The 20873-nt window shown below is 46.4% G+C and overlaps 1 protein-coding gene across 2 annotated transcripts in view; it reads right to left on the bottom strand.

The window, feature by feature from the left end:
- Positions 1 to 2954: 2954 nt before the first annotated feature.
- Positions 2955 to 20873, bottom strand: part of lamb1a (laminin, beta 1a) — a 59830-nt gene continuing 41911 nt past the window's right edge. For both annotated transcript variants that reach the window (XM_056281218.1, XM_056281219.1), the window contains 11 exons: positions 20493 to 20589; positions 12700 to 13069; positions 11506 to 11690; positions 10943 to 11184; positions 9212 to 9418; positions 8752 to 8896; positions 7863 to 8070; positions 7214 to 7355; positions 6825 to 7001; positions 6401 to 6560; positions 2955 to 4131 (listed from right to left, as the gene is read on the bottom strand). In XM_056281218.1, coding sequence (XP_056137193.1) covers positions 3992 to 4131; positions 6401 to 6560; positions 6825 to 7001; positions 7214 to 7355; positions 7863 to 8070; positions 8752 to 8896; positions 9212 to 9418; positions 10943 to 11184; positions 11506 to 11690; positions 12700 to 13069; positions 20493 to 20589 — 2073 coding nt within the window. In that variant the 3' untranslated portion in view covers positions 2955 to 3991. The remainder of the gene's footprint in view (positions 4132 to 6400; positions 6561 to 6824; positions 7002 to 7213; positions 7356 to 7862; positions 8071 to 8751; positions 8897 to 9211; positions 9419 to 10942; positions 11185 to 11505; positions 11691 to 12699; positions 13070 to 20492; positions 20590 to 20873) is intronic.

Raw genomic sequence — 20873 nt, 5'->3', positions numbered from 1 at the left:
ACTCCTGCCTGATGTCCTCCGTCAACCTGTCCATCACCATTGCAAACAAGAAAGGGCTCAGAGCCAATCCTTGATGTAATCCCACCTCCACCTTGAACCCATCTGTCATTCCAACCGCACACCTCACCACTGTCACACTTGCCTCATACATATCCTGCACCACTCCTACATACTTCTCTGCCACTCCCGACTTCCTCATACAATACCACACCTCCTCTCTTGGCACCCTGTCATATGCTTTCTCTAAATCTACAAAGACACAATGCAAGTCCTTCTGACCTTCTCTATACTTCTCCATCAACATTCTCAAAGCAAACATCACATCTGTGGTGCTCTTTCGTGTCATGAAACCATACTGCTGCTCGCTGATCATCACCTCTCCTCTTAACCTAGCTTCTATTACTCTTTCCCAAATCTTCATGCTGTGGCTGATCAACTTTATACCTCTGTAGTTGCTACAGTTCTGCACATCACCCTTATTCTTGAAAATCGGTACCAGTATGCTTCTTCTCCACTCCTCAGGCATCCTCTCACTTTCCAAGATTGTGTTAAACAATCTACTTAAAAACCCCACTGCCATCTCTCCTAAACATCTCCATGCCTCCACAGGTATGTCATCTGGACCAACTGCCTTTCCACTCTTCATCCTCTTCATAGCTGCCCTCACTTCCTCCTTGCTAATCCGCTGAACTTCCTGATTCACTATCCCCACATCATCCAACCTTCTCTCTATTTTTCTTTATTCCTCAGCCCCTCAAAGTACTCCTTCCACCTTCTCATTATATTTAGTTTCTCATCTTAGAAATTAAATATATTAGAAAATATAAAGCTGATATATATACAGTGCTGCTTGAAAGTTTGTGAACCCTCCAGACATGGTCACTGTTTTTGCAAAAAACATTAAAATAAGCTTATTACACATACATTCAAATCCCAATTTGTAAAGCACACCTTCCAAATAATGGACACACACACAAAAAGAGATATATTTTCATTATTTAATTCAACAAAGGTGGTTTATTTCACAAAAACTGAAAATTTAACATGTGCAAAAGTATGTGAACCCTTGTATTAGTAGCTTGTGGCTCCTCCTTTTGCAGCCATTACTTCAACCAAACGTCTTCTGTAACCACTAACCAGTCTCTCGCATCTGCTTATGGGGCTTTTTGACCACTGTTCCTTGCAGAACTCAGCCAGTGGAGAGAGGTTGGAGGGACAACTGGTATGTACCAACTTCTTCAGGTCTCGCCACAGCATTTCAATTGGATTAAGATCCGGACTTTGACTGGGCCTATCCAGAGTACGAATCCTCTTTCTCTGAAGCCATTCCTTTGTAGTTTTGCTGGAATGCTTTGGGTAATTGTCTTGTTGCATAATCCATTTTCGTCCCAGCTTCAACTCCCTGACTGATGGCAGGAGATTCTGGTCAAGAATTTGTTGATATGCCGGAGAATTCATGGTTCCTTGGATAATATGGAGTCGTCCAGGTCCAGAAGCAGAAAAGCAGCCCCAGACCTTCACATTTCCACCACCATGCTTCACTGTTGGGAGGAGGTTCTTTTCTTCATATGCAGTGTTGGCTTTTCTCCAAACATGTTGGTTTTGATTGTGACCAAATAATTCTATTTTGGACTCGTCTGTCCAGAGAATGGACTTCCAGAAGGCCTCTGGTTTGTCCAAGTGCTCTCTGGCAAAGTTGAAATGGGCAGCTTTGTTCTTTATTGAGAGCAGAGGCTTCCTTCTAGCAACCCTCCTATGAATGTCATGGCTATTCAATTTTCGTCTGATTGTAGACGCATGCACATTTGTCCCAGATACTATCAGAGAGGTCTACAACTCTCTAGAGGTGATGTGTGGGTTGGCCTTTACCTGATTTATTATTTTTCTGGTGCTTCTGGGTGATAGTTTTGATGGGCGTCCACTTCTAGGCAGAGTTGCTGTCATGTTGAAGGCCTTCCATTTGTAAATTATATGTCTTACAGTGGATGGATGGAGCTGGAATCTTTTGGAGATGGTCTTATATCCCTCCCCAGACTGATGGGCTATCACTACCCTCTTCTTCATGTCCTCGGATATCTCCTTTGCTCTCGGCATTGTTGATTTGTATGGGACCACAGTGGTTTGGTTGGTTTCCTCTCTCTTTTAATTAGTGCAGGCCAAACCCTTTCCCAAGGATGTCTCATTTCATTGGTCTGCTTAAATGATTAATTAAGCACCCAAATGTGTTTCACCCGAGTCTGTTACCTGCTTGACTTAACCAATGCAGCTGGGGGTTCACTTACTTTTGCACATACACTAATTCCATGTTTCATGTAGTTTTTGGGCTACTTAAACAAGTCCCACTAAACAAGTACCTGCAACTGATAAACATATATCTAACATTTCATACATAAAAACTGGTGATGATAGAATAAGAAAATCATGGTAAAACAACAGAAAAATCTAAACTGCTCAAGGGGTTCACATACTTTCAAGCAGCACTGTATGTGTGTGTGTGTGTGTGTGTGTGTGTGTGTGTGTGTGTGTGTGTGTGTGTGTGTGTGTGTGTGACCAAGTGATATGAAGTCCCCACCAACCTCCCAACTAAATGTTATACCCACCTGGACAACTAAATCACCTATTTCTGAGGTTAAGATCTGAAATACAGGCTTTTAGCGACAGTGTTTGCATTGGAAATAGACACAAAATAAAGAGAAGACGGTTGAAATAATCCAAAACTTGTGCAATAAAACTGCAATAAAAAGTGAGTGAATACGCCACTAAACCTTGAGATGTTATGAAGGGTGCCGAAACAGCACTACTAATAAATGCACAAGCAAGCAAAAAAAAAAGAAGAAGTTTTTGGACTCCCTCATACTGATTGTAGAGCAGGGTAATCCAGAAGACTGTAGGGCAAATATCGTTAATACCAGTGTTAAATGGCGTAAACACTAACAAGAAGCAGCAGCGTTGAGTGGATTTCATTGGGCAGTTTTATTAAAAATCAATTTAGTGTCAAAATTTTGGTCATAGCATTTTTCAATGTAATAAAGATGTCTCACAAAGTGGAGTAGAAAAAAAATACAAAAAGTACAAATTTTCGAGGTATACATCTTTGCAGTCTTGTGGTAAACATTCATTTTTAAAAAGCTTGAATCAGTTGAATCGCTATGATTTACATTCTTGTGTGGTAACGGAGACGTCCCAGAGAGTTTTGAACACATCCCAAGTAAGTATTTCTCAAACAGATTCATACTTTCAGCCGACAGGGATAATAAAAGTGACTTGATGAGACCACTGCTGATTAGATTTGGGCAGCTCTGAGGCGGGGGCAGAGCCGTGCTGGGTGGTCACCACACGTGCGTGTCCGACTGGTTGGCTCCGCTAACACTCGGCTCTCTGACAAGTTTGGCACAAGTCCAAATTTGGTGAGCATCCTCCCTTTCTCTAGTTCATAGGGACCCCTCCATGTTGCACCATGGATTTGTGTAATTAATAGTGTAACATGAAGACAACACGCTTTATGTTTACTGATTTGTTGGGAGTTGGGGTCAACTTCATATTTTTCAAATGACGAAAATGGTTCTTTTTTGGAATGAAACTAATTTTAAAGGACTGTTTCTGGGTTTTTCCATAATACACACTTCTTGACTTAACCCAGAGTAAACAACTCTGAAAACTCATAATTCACACTGTTCTCGTCCTCTCTGTATTAACACTGAGACACATTAACCCTGGCCTGGGTTAGGCTTCATATCAAACTCTTACTGGCTTAGGCTTATCCAGGCAGACTTGACTTTTACAAGAGCCTCTGATCTGGGTTGTTCTCCTGTCCCTGAACCTGGTTTACCTGAGGTATTCTTTGGAGTAGTGTCAACCTCAACTTGTTTGTTTTTATTTTTATTTTTGGCATTTAGTCATCATCTTTTTTCTTCCTGACTATCAAATGCCAGGAGGGGCAGCATGGTTTAGCTGGTCTGGGTTGGAGAGATACGCTGGGAGTGGATCGCCGCTAGAACAGACAGGTGCTGTAGACGGTGACTTTATGACTGATCTCCTCCAGCAGCTCTTTGACGTCCTTTTCCAAGTCCACCAGCTGGTTGGCCTTCTCCTCCAGGGTCCTCTGGTTGTCTTCATACGATTTCTCTAGGTCTGGACAGAGAAGCATTTACCAGAGACTTGTTAGTGAATATAGGGTGAATGCCCATTTACAGTGGCTTGCAAAAGTATTCATACCCCTTGAACTTTTCCACATTTTGTCACGTTACGACCACAAACATAAATATATTTTATTGGAATTTTATGTGAAAGACCAACAGAAAGTGGCACACAATTGTGAAGTACAAAGAAAATTGTACATGATTTTAAATTTTTTTTACAAATAAAAAACTGAAAAGTGCGGTGTGCAAAAGTATTCAGCCCTCTTTTCTCTGAGTGCAACCAATTGCCTTCAGAAGTTGCCTGATGATTGCTGAATGATCAAATGTTGACCTAATGACTAAATAGAGTCAACCTGGGTGTAATCTAATCTCAGTACAAATACAGCTGTTCTGTGACGGCCTCAGAGGTTTGTTAAGAGAATATTGGGGAGCAAACAGCATCATGAAGTCCAAGGAACACACCAGACAGGTCAGGGATAAAGTTGTGGAGAGGTTTAAAGCAGGGTTAGGCTATAAAAAGATTTCCCAAGCTTTGAACATCTCACGGAGCACTGTTCAATCCATCATCCGGAAATGGAAAGAGTATGGCACAACTGCAAACCTACCAAGACACGGCCGTCCACCTAAACTTATAGGCCGAACAAGGAGAGCACTGATCAGAGATGCAGCCAAGAGGCCCATGGTGACTCTGCACGAACTGCAGAGATCCACAGCTGAGGTGGGGGAATCTGTCCACAGGACAACTATTGGTCGTGCACTGCACAAATCTGGCCTTTATGGAAGAGTGGCAAGAAGAAAGCCATTGTTAAAAGAAAACCATAAGAAGTCCCGTTTGCAGTTTGCCAAAAGCCATGTGGGGGACACAGCAAACATGTGGAAGAAGGTGCTCTGGTCAGATGAGACCAAAATTGAACTTTTTGGCCTAAATGCAAAACGCTATGTGTGGCGGAAAACTAACACTGCACATCACTCTGAACACACCATCCCCACTGTCAAACATGGTGGTGGCAGCATCATGCTCTGGGGGTGCTTCTCTTCAGCAGGGACAGGGAAGATGGTCAGAGTTGATGGGAAGATGGATGGAGCCAAATACAGGGCAATCTTGGAAGAAAACCTGTTGGAGTCTGCAAAAGACTTAAGACTGGGGTGGGGTTCACCTTCCAGCAAGACAACGACCCTAAACATAAAGACAGGGCTACAATGGACTGGTTTAAAACAAAACATATTCATGTGTTAGAATGGCCCAGTCAAAGCCCAGACCTAAATCCAACTGAGAATCTGTGGCAAGATCTGAAAACTGCCGTTCACAAACGCTCTCCATCTAATCTGACTGAGCTTGAGCTGTTTTGCAAAGAAGAATGGGCAAACATTTCAGTCTCTAGATGTGCAAAGCTGGTAGAGACATACCCCAAAAGACTTGCAGCTGTAATTGCAGCAAAAGGCGGTTCCACAAAGTATTGACTCAGGGGGGCTGAATACTTTTGCACACCGCACTTTTCAGTTTTTTATTTGTAAATTTTTTTTCAAATCATATATAATTTACTTTGTACTTCACAATTGTGTGCCACTTTGTGTTGGTCTTTCACATAAAATTCCAATAAAATATATTTATGTTTGTGGTCGAAACGTGACAAAATGTGGAAAAGTTCAAGGGGCATGAATACTTTTGCAAGCCACTGTATTGCCAGAATTTGCATTTGCAAAGTTCGCGGTCCTATTCCTACTGGTGTGTATTGAGTTTCTGGTATTATACTGTGCATGCACAGCACACTCTGGAAATGAGCACCAATCAAATGGTGGACATTGTCATTGTCAAATGTCATATAGGATTATGGTCATTACTAATGTTTGTATTGGTACTATCCATCCATCCATCCATCATCCAAACTGCTTATCCGGCTCTCAGGGTTGCGGGGATGCTGGAGCCTATCCCAGCAATCATTGGGTGGGCAGGCGGGGAGACATACTGGAAAGACCGCCAGGCCATCACAGCCCCCCACCCCCACCCCACACACACACACACACATACATTCACACCTAGGGACAATTTAGTATGGCCGATTCACCTGACCTACATGTCTTTGGACTGTGGGAGGAAACTGGAGCCCCCAGAGGAAACCCACGCAGACACGGGGAGAACATGCAGACTCCACACAGAGGACGATCCGGGACGACCCCCAAGGTTGGACTACCACGTGGCTCGAACCTAGGACCTTCCCTACTCCATTGGTATGACCAATCCAGTATCAGCACAACAATACCTTTCAACAGCTGTAGCTTGTCACTGGCCTGGAGCAGCAGCTCCTTGGCTTCTTGCTGTAGCGCCTCCGCCCTCTTTTTGGCATCAGCCACACCATCTGCTTTCTGCGAGATCAGCTCTTCTACTGTGGCATACTTATCCTTCAGCTGCGTGTCCAGGTTCTGCACACACACACACAAAACATAGTAGCAGAGTCATTCATGACATCAACAACAACCAAAAAATCAAGATTACAACTTAGTACACAGCTGCCCTGGATAAGAGCTTTACATTACAGTGGCTATTTATACTATCTGAGCTTCCTTGCAGGATGAATGAGTGGTAAATACCAGCAGGGGTCGCTGAACGGTGCTGACCGAGCCCAGATAAACGACTCCCTGGTCACACACACACACACACACACACACACACACAGACATACAGACCTTCTGGACTTGCTCGGCCACCTTCTTGATGGTCTCTGCATCTCGCTGTGTCTGCTCGGCGCTCAGCGAGCTGTTCTGCACCTTCTCTTGCAACAACGTCACGTCCTGCTCCAGCTTCTGCAGCCTCTGGGTGGCGTTGTTCAGCTGGAATTCAGAATCGGCCGTCTCGGACTCCACCTGGGGATGTGTACGTTGTCATGTTTACATTGCACACGTTTAGCAGACACGTGCATCCATGTGTATGTGCAGTGCGGAAGGAAAAAGCCAGAATGAGATTCAGTGAAAGAAAATGGACAGATAAAGACAGACAGACATATTTTCTTTTGTCCCTTTTCATTGGAGGTCACAAGAGGAGAATTTGTCAGTGTGAATGAGAGTACGGCGCTCACAGAGGACAGCAGGTTGTTGGTGACCGTGATGTCCGAGGTGGCCTGCTGGATGGCTTCGCTGGCGGCAGCCTGGGCCTTCTGGGCCTCCTCCAGAGCCTGCTTCACCAGCTCGGCTGTGTCTCGCACATCTGTCGCCTCCTTACTGCGGGACATACGGAAAACATATTTGAGAAGGACTTAAAAAAAACAAAGTGAGAGAGCCATGGTAGGAACACAAATGAAAGAAAATACTGGAAATAAAGTAAAAGAAACAGTATGTCTGACATACGAGTGAGTACACAAGTTTGTTTTTACAGTGCAGTGTAGTGGCATACTAATGAGTATGTATACTGTAGTGGTATACTAATGAGTATGTATACTGTAGTGGTATACTACAGTCATAATTCAAGAATTTAGGTTATAATTTAAGATTTTTTTCTGTTATGCTTATCTCAAGTTGTGAGTTATGTCTGTGTGGTTTTCATTCCATCCAAACACTACATTATCAGATTTCACCAATTAATTAGTCTTCCACTGTCTGGCTGAAGGTGTGTTCATCAGTGAAACCAGCAGGTTTCATGCTGGGTTGGAATGAAGACCGCAGAGACATGACTCACTGTGGCGTATGGCTGAACACCACTGTTTTAACACTGCTCCCCATGGCCGTTACTTTGCTCTGCGGGCCTGCTCCAGCAGGCTTTCAGCTCTCTGGATGTCGTCTGCACTTTGGTTGAGTATGGACTCCACCTGGCCCAGGTCTCCCACCCTCCCCCTGATCTCATCCGTCAGGTTCTGCAGCTGGGCCGGGGTGGTGGGCATCTGCATGGCCAGCACTTCGTTGGCCACAGTTTCAATACTCTCCAGGTCGGCTGAATCCTCTAGATAGCACAGGGGAGAATTACATCTGTGTTTGTTAATTTTTTTTTTTGATTCCCCCCTCCTTTTTCTCCCCAGTTGTAACTGGCCAATTACTCCACTCTTCCGAGCCATCCTGGTCATTGCTCCATCCCTTGTGCCGATCTTGGGAGGGCTGCAGTCTACCACATGCCTCCTCCCGATACATGTGGAGTCACCAGCCGCTTCTTTTCACCTTTTTGCCAGGGGGACGTAGCGCATGGGAGGATCACGCCCCCCCCCCCCCCCGAACAGGTGCCCCGACCGACCAGAGGAGGCGCTAGTGCAATGACCAGGACACTTACTCACATCCGGCTTCCCACCCACAGACACGGCCAATTTGTGTCTGTAGGGACGCCTGACCAAGCCGGAGGTAACACGGGCATTCGAACCAGAGATCCCCATGTTGGTAGGCAACTGAATAGACCGCCTCGCCACCCGGACGCCTTGTGTTTGTTAATGCATCAGATTTTTAGCTCGTCCATACTTCCAAGGAGTAAAATGGAAAAATATATGACACTTGAATTCCTAAATCCCCTAAAAGTCACTAACAGAAAGCAGCACTCGGGTCAAAGTCACAAGTATTTCTGGGATACTGGAACAATCACAATCAAAACCGCCGTTTGGGAAAAATGAAAAATGGCACAGGGGGAAGGCTAACATACGCGTGAGGAAATCTCTGATGTGTTTGATGAGGCTGCGGAGTTCCTCGTTGCTGTGGTCCACTCGCTGCTTGGTCTGGTTGGTCTTCAGCAGGACGTCCTGGGCGCTCAGCTTGGCCTCGTCTGCCTTCACCTTGGCCTCTGACACCTGGACACATGGACATACTGCAGTTTAACACCTCACTTCCCAAAACCACATCTATCACTTTCAAGTGCATTGTTATCATTATTGTTTATGATGTTATCAATGTAACTGAAATGTACCTCAAAAATGTTCAAAAATGTAACTAGTCATTATTCAGTTTCTCAAAACTATACAGCACTGCATGGCTGCTACAGACGCACTTAAAATAATATACAGATCACACTACCAGTTTACTGCCGAACAAGAACAGCTTCTGGATCAAACATTAGCCAGGCACATCGAACAGGTGCAGCATCCTTGTTTGTTTAAGCTCCTCACCATCTTGGACAGCTTCTCCACTTCCTCCATGGCATTGTTGATCTCCTGGTCAAAGTCTTTGGCCTTCTGCAAGGCATTGTGGGAAAGCGTGACCAGACCGCTGCAGCCCTCTCCTCCACACTTTTTCTTCCCCTCGGAGTCCATGCAGCTCAGACCGCCGCACGGAGAATCGGAGCAGGCCTCCGAGCCCGCCGGGCTACCGCACGTCTGCAGGATGGAGGACCAACCAAATATTACAGCGTTACCACATGATGACCTTATCAGGTGTGGTTTCATAGAAGCTATCAAATACCTTTTGAGATCCTGATAATTACTCAGTCATATGGTAAATGTTGCATTCTTTAAGACAGTGTTTCTCAACCCAGTCCTCAAGGACCCCCTATCCTGCAGTTTTTCTTTGCAACCCTGAATAGGTACGAGTTTGTAGTTATTCAACCAATCAGCAATGAATGTCAGATTTTGCACACCTTGCATAATTAAGTGCTATGAGATGATTGGTTGAGTAAGTACAAGCAGGGCCACCTATGCAGGGTTACAATGAAAATCTGCAGGATAGGGGGTCCTTGAGGACTGGTTTGAGAAACACTGCAAAGAGATGCAAAGTTCATCACCGTCTCAAGTTGTTTAAATCCTCCGCTGGGATGTTGAATCTGGTTGTGTAGATTATGCACAGAATGATGTCAGATATTCAAATGCCTTATCGCACAAAGTCCTTATTTCTACTCTCGTGTTCTCTACTGCACCACCTGCCAAACTGTTACGCTGCATCTTTCAGAATAGTGGGGAACATCCATCCATCCATCATCCAAACCGCTTATCCTGCTCTCAGGGTCACGGGGATGCTGGAGCTTATCCCAGTAGTCATTGGGTGGCAGGCGGGGAGACACCCTGGACAGGCCGCCAGTCCATCACAGGGCCGACACACACACATTCACATCTAGGGGCAATTTAGTACGGCCGATTCACCTGACCTACATGTCTTTGGACTGTGGGAGGAAACCGGAGCACCGGGAGGAAACCCACACAGACACAGGGAACAGTGTGGGGAACAGCAAAACTCAAGCTTTTGCATGTTAAGTAGCTTCTAGACTAACCTATTTCAGGTTCACATGCATGAGTTCTACTCTTTGGTTTATATTAAAGGGAAATAATTACGACTTTCAACATTATCTCTCACATATGTCATAGGGATAACATTACATTAGCAGCCATGGTACTAGGCGCCCTAATGTGTCTCTGAAACACCATCATATTTGTACAAAAAAAATGTCTGCCAGTGATGTGACTGGTGGACAACTCGTGAATCACTCTCTTTATATGGCGTTTGCTACAACAGCTGTACGTAACGATGCTATTTGCATTTTCTTATACTGTAGCCTATTTCGATGTAGCCCACCAGAGGTAACATCAAACCAGGAAGTAAATGTAGTTTTCCCATCCAAGGTTTTTCTCTCGGTGACAACACTAGCAGTCACTTTTCCACACAATTCTGGCAGTATTTCAGAGACACAGAGGACTACTCAGTGTTAGTTTCTGTACGGATATAAAGAGATCCATCCATCTATTATCCAAAATGCTTATTCTGCTCTCAGGGTCGCAGGGATGCTGGAGCCTATATCTCAGCAGTCATTGGGCGGCAGGCGGGGAGACACCCTGTACAGACCGCCAGGCCATCACAGGGTCGATATAAAGAGATAATGTTGAAAACTGTAATTGTTCCATTTAAGTTACCTTCTCACTGAGCTCTGAGAGGTCCAGAGTCTCCAGCTCCCCCGCCAGGTCATCCAGTCTCTTCGCGTACTCCTTGTGTCTCCTGCTGAACTCTTCCTTGGTCTCGTTCATCTTGTCCTCGGTGGTCTGCCGTAGGATGGCAGAGTTTTCCACGGGGCTGCCGGGGTCACCAGTGGAAGCATTGGCTCGGGCCTCCGCGGCCTGAGACTGCTGGTAGTACTTCGTTACGCTGTCTGTTGCACCTTGGGGTGGGGACCAAAGCCAAAATACTTTAAAACTCTCATGACTCTAGATTCAATGTGAGAATATACAGCTAGCAAACTTTTGCACCAAGACATGAACACATGTAAATACAAATGTGTTAACAATCATCTTTTTTCTGTACAATTGGAATCGTTACTGTATGCTAATGCTAAATATCAGTTTTACGTCTTACATCCTATATTAGACTAGGCCTTTTATCAACTTATGTTACCTGCATTTATCCAGGGGAAGTAAACAAAGCATGCATGCGTTCATCCAGCACAATCCCTGTTTCTTATTGGACGATAAAACAATCCTACCCCTGATATCAGAGTTCTTGATGAACTCCACTTGGTCCAGCAGCTCCTTGACAGTGCGTTCCAGCTTCTGCGCGTCTTCTCTGACAGCGAACAGCTTGGTGGAGGTGCTGTTCTCCTCTGCGGCCACCTGGTCCACAGTCTCCTCAGTCTGGTTCAGCTTATGGCTCAGCTCAGACATGAGATTGCTGGGCAACAAGACGACACGCAAATGTAATGACTGCAATCTGTACATAGACCGGTGTTGTCAACTTGCAAATGTCTTCGCTGTCTGTCAATATGTCTGTTGATAACTGTGTCTCTAGAATAAGCAACTTAGTACAGGTGCTCTGTGGGACATGTGTTAGGGTTCAGTGCTGTGGCAAAAAGGCGTGGAAGCAGAGCAAAGTAAACGCTGTTGCTACTGTGACTAGGTATTTTGCCTACAAGGCAATCGCTACAGTACGCTAGACGATGGGTGACTCCTTATGACTGGTTCCAGTTAGTAAAATACATGATTAACATCAATATCACATCCAAAGAATCATGACAAGGGCACTTTGGGGATTGTAGCACTGTTGAACTTTGACCTCGTATAACTGTATTTGTTTAAATCACCCCCCCAATTTCCACCCCTTTTTCTCTCCAATCATATCTGGCCAATTAACCCACTCTTTTTTTTGAGCCGTCCTGGTCGCTGCTCTGCCCCATCAGCCGATCCGGGGGGGGGCACCCTGACCGACCAGAGGAAACGCTAGTGCAGTGACCAGGACACATACCCACATCCGACTTCCCACCTGCAGACACAGCCAACTGTGTCTGTAGGGACGCCTGACCAAGCCGGAGGTAACACGGGGATTCGAACCGGCGATCTCCATGTTGGTAGGCAATGGAATAGACCACTACGCTACCTGGACGCCCCCCATAGTATTTATTTTTGTACACTACTTCATTTTTATTGTATTTTGCCTACTTTTAACCTGCATATAGATTCAATGGAAGAGTTATTTCAATTCACCTTGCTATCGAACTAGCTTTCAATGGAAGAGTTACTTCCTGTCTGGAATTGTAAAGCCTTTTTGGCCTTGAAGTGATAATCTCTAAGTTTTTCATATAAACGAATGTCCGTTTGAAAGTAACGCAAATCAGAAGCAGAAGCAGAGGAAGATGAAGACGAAACAGAGGACACAGAAGAAACAGATGAAGCAACAATCTTACGTCGCCTGTTCCAGTAAGTCTTGAATCTCGGACAGAGGCTGGGTCGCTGGGTTTTGGGCCAGGATGGCTCGGATTTCCCCCGCACTCTTATCCACGTTGTCTATCATCTGCTTGTAGGGGCCGGTCACCCCGCTGGCCTTGATGGTGTTGACCTTGTCGACCAGCCGGTGGGTCTGGTTGGTCAGCTGACCCACAATGACGTCCCAGTTGGCGAAGCACTGGTGGCAGCGTTGGCAGTCGGGGAAGGTGCCCGAGTAGCCTCTGGCGCAGGCATCGCAGCGTGGGCCGGACACACCCTCCACACACACACAGTGCCCATTGGCTTTGTTGCACTGCTGCTCAGCGACTCCCCGAGGGTCACAATCACAAGCTGGAGGGCAAATGTGTCAAGTTAAGCAAATGAAATGAATACATTGACAAAAAAAAAAGAACAAAAACAATTGTCTACCCCCCCCCCCCCCCATTTTCTCCCCAACTGTATCTGGCCAATTACCCCACTCTTCCGAGCCGTCCCGGTCGCTGCTCCACTCCCTCTGATCTGGGGAGGGCTGCAGACTACCACATGCCTCCTCTGATACACGTGGAATCACCAGCTGCTTCTTTTCACCTGACAGTGAGGAGTTTCACCAGGGGGACGTAGCGCGTGGGAGCATCACACTACTCCCATCAGTTCCCCCTCCCCCCCGAACAGGAGCCCCGACCAACCAGAGGAGGCGCTAGTGCAGCGATCAGGACACCCACATCTGGCTTCCCACCCACAGACACAGGCAATTGTGTCTGTAGGGACGCCCGACCAAGCCGAGGTAACACGGGGCTTCGAACCGGCGATCCCCGTGTTGGTAGGACACGATTGTATTTTTTAATATAGTTTGACTGCATCTGCAGGAGGATTAAACCTAGCCCAACTGTTAACCAAAACTGAGAAGGTACATCTGGAGAATAACACCACGTGAAATAACTTGTTCCCAAAAATATCAACGTATCTATAACTAATTTGCACAATTTTCCAACCAGGCCGGGCTGACACTGACTATTAGCCAACTGAATTACTCAAGAACTAGATGTCTTGATGCATGCTCAATAATCCAGGTAAGAAAATCAAAGAAGGTTGAATCAGTTCATCTGGATACAATGTTGATTGACAGATACATGTCACAAGTATTGGATATTTCAGACCCCCTACACACACAAAGACTCCAAGCAATGCCTGAAAAAACCTTTGATGTCTTAAAGTGGCAAATTTCAAACAAATAGAGGAATGGAGGAGGCGGTAACGAGGAGGTAACCAGGAAATGGAGGGATGGGGGGAAAGAGGGGGGTTGTTTGACTGCTTCAACAGGTTGTGTGTGCGGAGTGTTGGGTGGACAAAAGGCTTTATACTGGGCCTCTATGGTCTCTGCAAACCCCCCCCCCCCCCCAGACGGCATTGTTGATGGCATGTATGTGTGACTATCACCCCCCTGTGTTTGCAATGAGCAAACACACAAGCGAATTCACATTTAACAAGCCAGACCTCCTCCTGGAAGCCACAGCTAAGAATGTGTGTGTGTGTGTGTGTGTGTGTGTGTGTGTGTGGGTGGGTGGGTGGTCTCCCTCAGTGTGTGACACCTCATTTCCCAAAAATGTCTGATAGCAAATAATTAAACGATTTGGGACAAAGTGTGGAATCCAACACTTGACAGACAGTTAAGAGACATTGAGTAACGGTGTAGCGGTGATGTTCTGGGAAGATGTTCTGGTGTGTTCCAGGGCGGAGGCCCAGCCTCCTCTGAGAGCTCCGGTTTCCTCCATATTCAAGACATGCGGAACGGGAGAGTTGGAAATGGAAGGGGATTAAGTGTGAATACAGAGCAAATGAACCGAACAAATGTGTTTTAGAAATTAGCTCTTTCAATGTGCCCCCCCCCGACACACACACACACATGGCTTCTCACTGCCCTCCTTTCTGTAATGTTTGCTTACTCGTTCTTCACTCGCCTCGAAGGGTGCAGAATGAGAGGGGAAATGAAAACTTAATCCTGGCTTTGTCCTGCAGACAGACAGACAGACACACACGCACACACACACACACACACACACACAAATACAGAGAAAGACACACACACACACACACACACACAGAAAGACAAACACACACAAATACAGACAAAGACACACACAAATACAGAGAAAGACACATACACACACAAAAAACAGAGAAAGACAACAACACACACACACAGGACACACACAAACACATACAGGAAAAGACAAAGACACACACACACACAAATACAGAGAAAGACACACACATACACATATACAGAGAAAGACACACACAAATACACAGAGGAAGGCAAACACACACACACACAGACACACACACACAAATACAGAGAAAGACAAAGACACACACACACACAAATACAGAGAAAGATACACACTCACACCCACAAATACAAAGAAAGATACACACACACACACACACACAAATACAAAGAAAGACACACACACACACACACACACACACACACACACACACACACACACACACACACACACACACACACACACACACACACACACACACATACGGCTCGAGGAGATGCTGTGGATGCTCCAGTGAGTGTGAGTGTGCAGCAGATATGTGGTGAATGTGACCTCTGGGGAACTCGTGGTGACGGTTTGTTCCCCTTTTATTGTGTCTCTCTCAAGGTGTTTGTTGACTGCTAAAGTTACAGACAGCTTCACTCGCCAGTATCAGCAGACCCCTGCCTCACCCCAAAAGGGCCTCAATGCCCCACCTGAACGCCCCCCTCCCCACCCTCCCCTAAAGCTGGCTCTCTGTTTGTAATGCAGAAGAGCTTTCCACACGTGAGATGAAACGAAGGTGGCCAGGTGTGGAATGTGTGTTGTGTGTCGGGGGGCTTATTGTCTTATCTTTGTTTGCTCTTTACACAACGTCCCGACAACAAAGTTGACACACTTGAGCAAGGGAAATGTTACATGAAATCAAATGGTCTTGGGTAGGCTGGTTTTTATTTGGTTTTGCTTTTGGCTTATTGGCGGGCTGTATAGATGAAAACAGGGCCGTCACAGGGGGGTTCGAGGCCCTGTGGGAACATGACGTGTGTGGCCCCCCTCATTGATATGCATGCACATGAATCATGGTCACGCACACAGCTATTCTAGTTTTACTGCGCACGTAATCTTGCTGCAATACATTTTTAACAAGTAGAATAAATAGTGCAGTATCACGGGCGTCTGTGTAGCGTAGCGGTCTATTCCGTTGCCTAGCAACACGGGGCTCGCCGGTTTGAATCCCCGTGTTACCTCCGGCTTAGTCGGGCGTCCCTACAGACACAATTGGCCTTGTCTGCGGGTGGGAAGCTGGATGCGGGTATGTGTCCTGGTTGCTGCACTAGCGCCTCCTCTGGTTGGTCGGGGCGCTAGTTCAGGGGGGAGGGGGAACTGCGGGGGAATATCGCGATCCTCCCATGCGCTTCGTCCCCTTGGCGAAACTCCTTACTGTCAGGTGAAACGAAGCGGCTGGCGACTCCACATGTATCGGAGGAGGCATGCGGTAATCTGCAATACTCCCCAGATCAGCAGAGGGGGCGGAGCAGCGACCGGGACGGATCAGAAGAGTGGGGTAATTGGCCAAGTACAACTGTGGAGGAAAAGGGGGTGGAAACCTCCCCCCAAAAAAAGAGTAGTACAGTATCATCATGCACATAGTCTCAGCCACGACTTTTTGATATTATAGTCTTTCAAAGGACAAAAAAATCAGTTGTAAAACTATTGGCTTTACATCATCAAGTCAGCTCAGCTGTCACTTTATACTGGCATGTTGAAGTATGACAGTATGCTATAATTCAATATTTCAGGTCTATAGCCTACATTTCATTCAGATTTCACATCATTTTTCTGACCGGTCATGTGTTTCATGTGACCTTGACTATGCATAATGGAATAGACACACAGGAATTTCCTTTTAGAAGTATGTTGGGTCAAGAACAGTCAGTCAAAAAAAAAATCATATATATAAAAAAACCTGTAGGGAGGATCACACTATTCCCCTCAGTTCCGCATCCTCCCTGAACAGGTGCCCCCGACCGATCAGAGGAGGCGCTAGTGCAGCGACCAGGACACATACCCACATCCGGCTTCCCACCCACAGACACGGCCAATTGTGTCTGTCGGGACGCCCGACCAAGCCAAAGGTAACATGGGGATTCGAACCGATGATTCCTGTGTTGGTAAGCAACAGAATAGACCACTACGCTACCCGGACGTTCCCCCAAAAGACAAAGTTGAACTCTGTTTCCTGTCAGTCAGCCGTGGTGCAGCCGACCATGTTATATTTGCACCGGGGGGGGGGGGGTCATCTCATTTGTCTCTCGTTTGAAACGAGTGGTTTTGCTCTGATGGTCGTTTTTTGGAGGGTTTAAATGATCAGCCTGGGAAATGGAAACTACTTGCAGTGGGAGAAGAAAATTAAATGGACAGATTAACATTGAATAAACATCAAAATATTTTGTTAGGTGTGACCGTGGAGAATGGGGAGGGATGCCAAGTAGCAAAGGTGCGCTGTCCAACAGTGAGTTGTTTTATAGTGTGTTCACCTTTTCAGCGATCCATTTAAGTTAATCAGACTGATTCAAGTTAATCAGTCACAGCGGCCTTCTTAAGTTTTACAGGAGGCTAGGATGGGATAAGGTAACAGTCATTACTAAGTGAATTTCAGAATAGCAGTGGTAAGGAAAAATGCACCATGTACAAAGAAAACGTGTTGAAGGATGATGTAAAACAGCTAAAAGAGAATATGGAAGATGCCTTTCCAGAAATCTTACAGTGCCAACACTTTACAGTAATCCTAAGTATCCAGACTATCCAGAGTCCCATGGATGGCGTGGAGACTGTCCTCCCCTTGGCGATCAACGCAGCTGTTGTGCATTAAGGCGCAGATGAGATTATGTATGGCTAACCGCCGGGGCAGGGAGGAGGGAGAATTCCTGCGCTTTTGCAACATACAGCTCCCATCTGGCTTCTATCTGATGGACAGCCGGGGGGTGGACGGAGGCTACATCCTTGCTGTCCCGACACACACGTCACCTCTAATGGTGTGGAACCGAGATTCAATGTTCGACGGACAAATACACAGCAATGTCGAACAAGAAGACAAACACGGAGCTTTTAACCCCAAAGATCCAAAATATAAAATCATATCCAGTGGAATCAAACAGAGTCAGTACTGTCTGATGGGACAGAGGCCCAGCATGTAGTCTGTACCGACTACCTCAGCGATGGTAACCTTCAAGTTGTCTTGTGACCGCAGGGTTGTCTGTTGGATTACCTGGAGAAAATCTGGGTGAGGACACTGAATAACAACCAGTGTCAGGGTTCCCTTAAGCAAGGCACTTGGATGCCAATAGCAGAAAGACTGCGGCTGTGCTGGGCAGCTCCCACTTCTGAATATGAGTGATAACATGAACAGGGAGCGAGCAGTTGTTGAGAAAGAGTGACACTTGACCGGTCGACTTGTCCTCAATGTATTCGGCTGAAATGGAAGATAATTTACATACTGTCAGTTAAGTACCGAACACTGTCGGTATGATCTTCAGTTGTTCTGCTTTAGGACAACATTAACGAGAGCGAAGGAAAACCTCTGAACATACAAGCACAGTCGAACCAAACCCGCCCACTTAAGGGTAGTTTACTCCAGTGTTTGGTTGTTTAACAGCGCCTGACCGAGATGGGCATGAGGAGAGGGGGGAAACCTGATATCAGCGAGTCTGCTGGGGGTCTTCCTGTTCTGTCCTGCCCCTCCAAGCAAACAGTCTGGGTTTCTGTCTCGTCGGGCGCCTCCTTGTTTATCCAGAAAACACAAACCGTCCTGGGTTATGGCGCTTCGTGATGGGAGACAGCATGACAGTATTGTGGGAAACACTCGTCCCTATAGTCAGGGTTACAGATTTGGGTCCAGTGCGTTCTCTGGCTCGTGGAAAGGTTTAATACAGCTGAACAATTACATCCTTTTGATAAGATTCAGTCAATACCAGAGTACTGTCAGTCACATATGTTCATCTCCAATTAGTCCTCCTAAAGATAAGAGGAAGCGGGCTTATGAACACGAGGTTGCTAACAAGGAAAGTAAGTGAGCAACTCCAACCCCCCTTGGAATTGTCTCTGGGTGGATTCACCTCCGCGGATGAAATAAATTTGAGGAATGTCTTTGTAGAGAGTTCAACTTTGGTGACCTTTGACATGCAAATTCGTGCTGTAGACTGATAGCAAAACTGCTTCGACTGTGTAGACCGCTGAAGGCGCAGCGGTCTACACAGAGGAGTCCAAAATGAAGGAAGCTTTCATTTTACCAGTGTCATAGCATCCTTTTACCCCATTCTTCCGAGTCATTCCGGTCACTGTTCCACCCCCCCTGCCGATCCAGGGAGGGCTGCAGACTAACACATGCTGTCTGCGATACATGTGGAGTCGCCAGCCGCTTCTTTTCACCTGACAGTGAGGAGTTTCACCAGGGGGACGTAGCACGTGGGAGGATCGCGCTATTCCCCCCAGTCCCCCCTCCCCCCAGAACAGGCACCCCAACCGACCAGAGGAGGCGCTAGTGCAGCGACCAGGACACATATCCACATCTGGCTTCCCACCCGCAGACACGGCCAATTGTGTCTGTAGGGACGCCCGACCAAGCTGGAAGTAACACAGGGATTCGAACCAGCGATCCCCATGTTGGTAGGCAACAGAATAGACCACTACATTACCCGATCGCCATATCATCCAATTTTGTACACTTGTGCTCTGCTAGAACTTAAAATTGCTACACAAAAGACATGCAGCATGGTTTGCAGTCATTCGTGAAGAAGGAGAAGATGGTATAACTGTTCCACTGATTTCATTGTGTTTGGTGTTTCTAGTCAACAGGCTTGATTTGCTGATGTGAGCTGAGCCCTAGATAGAGCCCTGAGTGGCCTGTGAGCAAGGCTGTTCACAGTGGGAGAGATTCAGCACAACTTTTTTCTTGTAAATGTAGGCTAAGCCACAGATGTTGCAGGAATGATCCCTCCCATTATTCACACCACATTTTCCTCAGTCTTTCCCCTCAGTCTCGCTCTGCTATCTCAGACAGTCTGGAGTACGCAGTACCCCTGAGACGACTGCAGTAGCTGAATGTGACCTTACAAATAATTCAGCACGCCTCTCCACTTGGCTGCCATTGGCCTTGAGGAAAGAACAGAAGGTCCTTTTTTGTACGCAGGCACTATGCCGGACACCGGCTGCACATCCAGAGCAGCCTCCCCACAACAAAAGGTGCATTGTGGGGCACGGTGGGATATTGGGAGGCTCAGACAGATCCCCCATCTGTTCACCATGGAAACACACCAGCAGGTGAAGGAGCACATCTGGATTTAATACTGCAGTGCACAGCGGCTCGCCAGGGACACTGGGAAGTTTGTCCACCACAGCTGAAACCTCTCCAGCCATGTTCCCACGACAAAGGGGTGAAGGAAGAGGAGGTGACGCAGTGCTGATAAGACAAGACTCTTAAGATAAAATGTATGTTGTGTGTAATGTGCGTCACGGTTCCCACAAGCCGCTGCGGAGCCTGAGAGAATTCCCGGCGCATTTACTTTAAATACAGTCTACACTATGTTATCACAGGGTCCATCTGATCTCCACTCCAGAAAGACATCTTGTGGGGAGAGCTGTGCATCTGTGTTTATCTTTGCATAAAATATATGCTCACAGGAAAGGAAACACACACACCCACACAAACACAAACACACATAACTCACCATGACATCTGACTTCAGGGTCTCCCCAGAACAACTCTCTGCATTCCCTGCACGTTCTGCCTCCAAAGCCTGGCATACAGGAGCACTGGCCACTTATCTGTGGGCCAAAGGGCAACAATAATACCTTTAAATACCCCTCAAATAGAAATAAGGGGATTTATGAAACTGCTGAGCCACAAATAGATGTAGTCACAACAGTCCATGACATTAAGAGAAGCTCTCCATCCTAAAGGATGAGGTGTTGCAAAAGCAGCGTCTTTTGTGCGGATATTGCTTCCTGTTTGGAAATATTGCTTCTCTCGTTCTTGAGAGGAAACACGAGCCTGATAAAACGTGTTTACTTTTCAAGGATTTAGCTGACGAAACTCCAAGCCTCTACAT

This window comes from Lampris incognitus, chromosome 6 (assembly GCF_029633865.1).
Source record: "Lampris incognitus isolate fLamInc1 chromosome 6, fLamInc1.hap2, whole genome shotgun sequence".
NCBI classification, from domain to species: Eukaryota; Metazoa; Chordata; class Actinopteri; order Lampriformes; family Lampridae; genus Lampris; species Lampris incognitus.
This window is presented reverse-complemented; position numbering and strand designations above follow the sequence as displayed.